The 5100-nt window shown below is 43.4% G+C and overlaps 1 protein-coding gene across 1 annotated transcript in view; it reads left to right on the forward strand.

Moving 5' to 3' along the window:
* LOC121643695 (serine protease inhibitor Kazal-type 1-like) overlaps window positions 1-4812 on the forward strand; it is an 8864-nt gene extending 4052 nt beyond the window's left edge. The window contains exon 4 of the mRNA XM_041991254.1: window positions 4681-4812. Within this exon, the coding sequence (XP_041847188.1) occupies window positions 4681-4732 (52 nt within the window). The 3' untranslated portion in view covers window positions 4733-4812. The remainder of the gene's footprint in view (window positions 1-4680) is intronic.
* The last annotated feature ends 288 nt before the right edge of the window (window positions 4813-5100 follow it).

A 5100-nucleotide genomic window follows, 5' to 3' on the forward strand; every position in this document is an offset into this window, starting at 1 on the left:
TTGGCATCTCAGAATCTGTCCTCTCGTGGTTTATGTCCTATCTCACAGGAAGATCATTCAAAGTATCTTGGTGAGGGGGCGTGTCCAGATCACATGGGCTGACAACAGGGGTGCCTCAGGGCTCGGTGCTTGGCCCTCTTCTCTTTTCACTATACACCTCCTCACTCGGTGCATCATTAGCTCTCATGGTTTCTCCTACCACTGCTATGCAGATGACACTCAGCTTTTCCTTTCTTTCCCACCTGACGACACAACCGTCTCAATGTGAATATCAGCATGTCGCTGATATCTCCACATGGATGAAGGATCGCCACCTTCAGCTAAATCTGTCCAAGACCGAGCTTATTGTCTTTCCAGCCAATCCTTCCTTACCGCCACAGATAAGCGTGCAGCTTGACTCTATCACGCTTGTGCCTACGTCTTCTACCAGGAATCTTGGTGTCATGGTAGACAACCAGCTGACCTTTAAGGACCATGTTGCCTTGGTTGCTCGATCTTGCCGATTTGCTCTCTACAACATCAGGAGGATCAGACCCTACCTGACTGAACACACGGCCCAGCTCCTGGTCCAGGCTCTGGTCATTTCATGCATTGACTACTGCAACTCCTTACTGGCTGGCCTGCCTGCATGCTCAGTTAAACCTCTGCAGATGATCCAGAACGCAGCAGCACGTCTGGTCTTCAACCAGCCCAAAAGAGCTCATGTCACTCCACTGCTAATCGCTCTCCACTGGTTTCCAGTTGAAGCGCATCAGATTCAAAGCTCTGCTTCTGGCTTACAAAACAATAACCCACCCAGATTTGTCCAGCTCTTTGGCTCAACTCAGCACTTGTCACGATTCAGCAGACTGGACCCAGTAAATACCAGAGACCCAAGGATTGGTTTAAGGAAGAATTTATTTGTAACTGGGGAATATTGTCGGGATGGAAGCGTCTGGTTCCCTTCTGGCGGCTTGTCTTTGGACGTATGAGAGCAAGGGTGTGCAATCAGAATATTCGGGGCAAATAACTGCTGAATGTGATCATGTACCAGTGGAGAAGGAGGAGTCCACACAGCAGAGTTCTCCGGGTGAGAGGACGAGAGCAGCCAGAGGAGTCCTTGCTGAGAGACTGTCAAAACTGCTGAACCAGAAAAATGTTAGAATGGGGAAAGATAGTTGGCTGTTTGGTATTCAGCCGGAGGTTGAGTCTTCCAACAGATACTCCAGAGTTATCCTTCCGGTGAAAGTGGTTAGGTCTGTACCCCAACATCCAAATCTTGAAGACAATCAAAAGGTCAGAGTTCCTGAAAATCCAAATAGCAGAAAAACAGGGTTACCAGACTGGGGCAGGCAGAGTCAGGAAATCCAGGTCAAAACAGGTCGGCAGACAGAAGAACAGGAATGGAAACATGCAGGGATAAACCAAAACGATCTGGCAAAGAGAAGTAGCCACACACTGGTTTTATACAGCCCAGCCCAAGTGGAGCGTATTAGCAATCAAAACCAGTGGAGGGAGAATGCCTTCAGGAACAGCTGGGAAATCCCAACCTCAACTGACAAACCGTGACAGCACTGAAGAAGCTGCGTGCACTTATGCCCAAGATGATGTTGTGTGATGAAATCGTGATCTTGTATTTAAAAAAAAAGACTATTGTAGAGACAAAATTTAAAATAAGCCCTGCCTCTAGCGCTACATGACAGCACCTGGTCCACCTGGACTCCCAGCAGTCTGACTACCACTTCATGATGACGTCCCTCCTGGCTGGTTTCTGCTGGTGTTGTTCTACCTCTCAGACTTAAGTTGCTTTGGAGAAAAGTGTCTGCTAAGTGACTGTAGAATAGAAAGAATAGAATAGAATAGAATAGAATCCAAATGTCCCAAAGCCTGTGCTTGTGAAGCCTTTTCAGACTTCTCTCCTGGAGAGTCTGAATGATGCCAGGACTCAGATGGCGTGCCTCAGAAACCCGTCTGCTTTGACAGGTTTGTGAGTCCAGACAGTGCATCGTACACAAGTCTGAGGTCACACAGAAAGTCCTGGCTTTGCATACAATGTGCCAGGCCTCTGTATGCTTGCCTCTCTTTGCTGTTGCTTGTTTGGTCTCCTGCAGTGTTTTCAAAATGTCTGTTCATGGCTTCATATGACCTCCACACAGCCTGTACAGAGCGAAATCTGCTGGCCATCCATCACATACTTAAAACTCTGCCAACACTTGGGACTTATGAGCTACTTCTTGTGTTGCCTCCAGAAGTTGTCGTACATTCTTATGGACTGACTGAGGAGACTGTGGATCTTCTCCATGAACACCTTGGCTAGGTTCACACTGCAGGGCATGATGCTCAATTTGGATTTTTTTGTGAAATCCGATTTTTTTGAGAGTCCGCTCACATTTTCAATTAAATGCGACTTTTATGTGATTTCCTGTATGAACCTTATGCGCACCAAAAGTGTCCCGCATGCATAGAAGACGCAAGGACGTGACAGTGAGTGAGCGTGTGACATCTTCGTGTTTGCGGAAGTAAACATGGACGGTAACAGCGGAGCTTATGTAGTAATTTTTAATTTATTATCCAACCGTAGCCAGCACATTTTCGATGGCATCATTTTAAGGATGAGATTGCAAAGGAGGAGAGCCAGATTTTTGGCCATGATATTTTGTAGAGCAGTGGTAACAACGTCTATACAGAGAAACGTGTGGGTAAGGAGTAGCAGTCATGAGTGATGGAGAGTGATGTGAGCTCCTTTACAGATAAGAGTTTATAAAACAATGATGTGTATGACGTGTAGGTGGGATTAATGCGACCTGGCCGTCCAGAATGAAGTCGCATGGCAAAAGATCAGTTACGTATCGGATTTAGGACCATGTATCCAAGTGGCCTTGGTTGCATTTGAAAAAATTGGATCTGTGTCGTTCAGACTGTCATGAAAAGATCAGATACAGGTCCGCATAGGGGCCAAAAAATTGGATTGGGTCACTTCAGCCTGCAGTGTGAACCTAGCCCTTGATGGGGCTGACTGCCTGAACCTCATCCACAGCATCAGATATGGCCAGTTCCAAATGGTGGTTCATGCAGTGCCATTTGAAAAGGTTGAGGTACCTTCAAGTCAGCCAGGCTGCCACACCAGTGTTCCTGCCTAGCATGACCCTGGCACCATCAGAAACAAATGAGGTTTTTTTTCAAGCCATTCTTCACTGAAGCCTTTCTGCATTGCTTTTGCTATGTATTGCACAACAGCTGTGGAACTTTACCTTGAGTGCAGACTAGTTCCCATGTTGACACCATTTTTTGCTGAAGCTCATTGAGCTCATGATGGTCAGTGAACAGTCAGTTCATCTTAGCGAGGTAGTATGTTGTTCTGAATACAGCATCAGTCTCAGTTAACACAGTCTCTTTTACAGTTCTGACTTTATTTCCAAGTAAATCCTGATTGGCTTTCGTGTGCCCTAGAAGTCTCACGCCGTGGAATTTTGTTCCTATAGGATGCTAAAACTGTTTGTCATTTGTGCCCAAGGACTGGATTTTGAAAGACACCAACTCCCCAGATGTAGACTACCTTTTCACTGTAAGGATGTCAGTTGATTTTGTTGCACTCCAGATAGCACAACCTGGAGAATTTATAAGTTGTCCATTTAGTACCTTATTATATTATTATATTATATTATATACTGTGTGCAATGCTTGTTTATATTGTTTTATTTAACTTATCTTACTGTTATTATTGTTATATTTATTGGATTCTATTTGCCTCTATTTTGCTTTGTACTTGTATATATTGTGTCTTGTGCTTGTCCTGCTTTACTGTTGGTGTTGTATTGCTACTGGTATCCAAATTTCCCTGAGGGCTCTCTGAAGGGATTAATAAAGTATTTCTATTCTATTCTATTCTATTCTATTAGGATTAAGACCTACTGAACAGGGCCACTGTTTACAGTCCTCAGCCATGGTTAAGAAAATGCAGGAAAAATAGACAAAATGTGATCCAAGATGGCGCTGAGGTGCTTTTTCCCCTTGGCCATAAGATCTGCTAACAAACATTGGAAATAACCATGACTCCTACACCAAAACCACCTCAATTCATTCTGCAGTTAATCTCTTTTATAGAGTTTTTATTGTCTATTTATTCTTGTCGCACATTCACTGGCTAAGCACCTTAATTTTGTTGCACATCGTTTTGTAATGACAATTAAATATATTCTATTCTATTTTATTTTATTCTATTTTATTAAATTAAATTAAATGAAAAATACTTTATTCATCCCAGAGGGAAATTGCATGAATGAAAACAATAATAATTAATTAGACAACAGTAACTTGTTCCGGAGGGCGATTGCGGTGGGCAGGACTGATCTCTTATATCTGTCTGTCTTGCATTGAACCTGAAAAAGCCTCTGACTGAACACTGTTGTTTCCTCACTGTGTTGGGTAGAGGGTGCGAAGAATCCTCCATCATCTCCAGCAGCTTTCTTCTCTAGACAGTCAGCTCCAGGAGCTCCAAATCAGTCCCAAGAACCAAAACCAGAACTTCTGGATAGTTTGTTCAGTTTCTTTAAGTCTCATTCTGCTGCCCCAATGGAAGCTGCAAAGCTGACTGAACTCTCCACCACAGACTGACAGTGTGTTGCTGTGTTTAATGGTGTTGAAATAAATCAGAGAAACTTGTTGGTTCTCAAGATGTATGTTCTGTTTTCTTTCTTTCAGACAAGAGAAGAAGAATGTGAAAGTGGCAAGGAGAGGCTCATGTGCTCCTTAACTCTGTGACCAGCAGAAATTCACTACTGTGTGGAAATGACAATCTTTCCGTGACTAATAAAATTAAAATCTGCTGTTTGATTTTGGTTTAATCCTTTAAAACTAAAAGAAAAAAAAAGCATTATATAGAACACACACTGAGAAAAATGGACATCGAATCCAGTAGACATTGAGTCAACCTGACATCGAATCCAGTAGACACTGAGTCAAACAGACATCAAATCCAATAGAAATTGAGTCAAACGAACATAAGAACCAGCAGACACTGAGTCAAACAGACATCGAATCCAGTAGACACTGAGTCAGAGAGACATCGAATCCAGTGGACATTGAGTCAAACGAACATCGAATCCAGTAGACATTGAGTCA

The sequence above is a fragment of the Melanotaenia boesemani genome, chromosome 7 (genome assembly GCF_017639745.1).
Source record: "Melanotaenia boesemani isolate fMelBoe1 chromosome 7, fMelBoe1.pri, whole genome shotgun sequence".
Taxonomy (NCBI): domain Eukaryota; kingdom Metazoa; phylum Chordata; class Actinopteri; order Atheriniformes; family Melanotaeniidae; genus Melanotaenia; species Melanotaenia boesemani.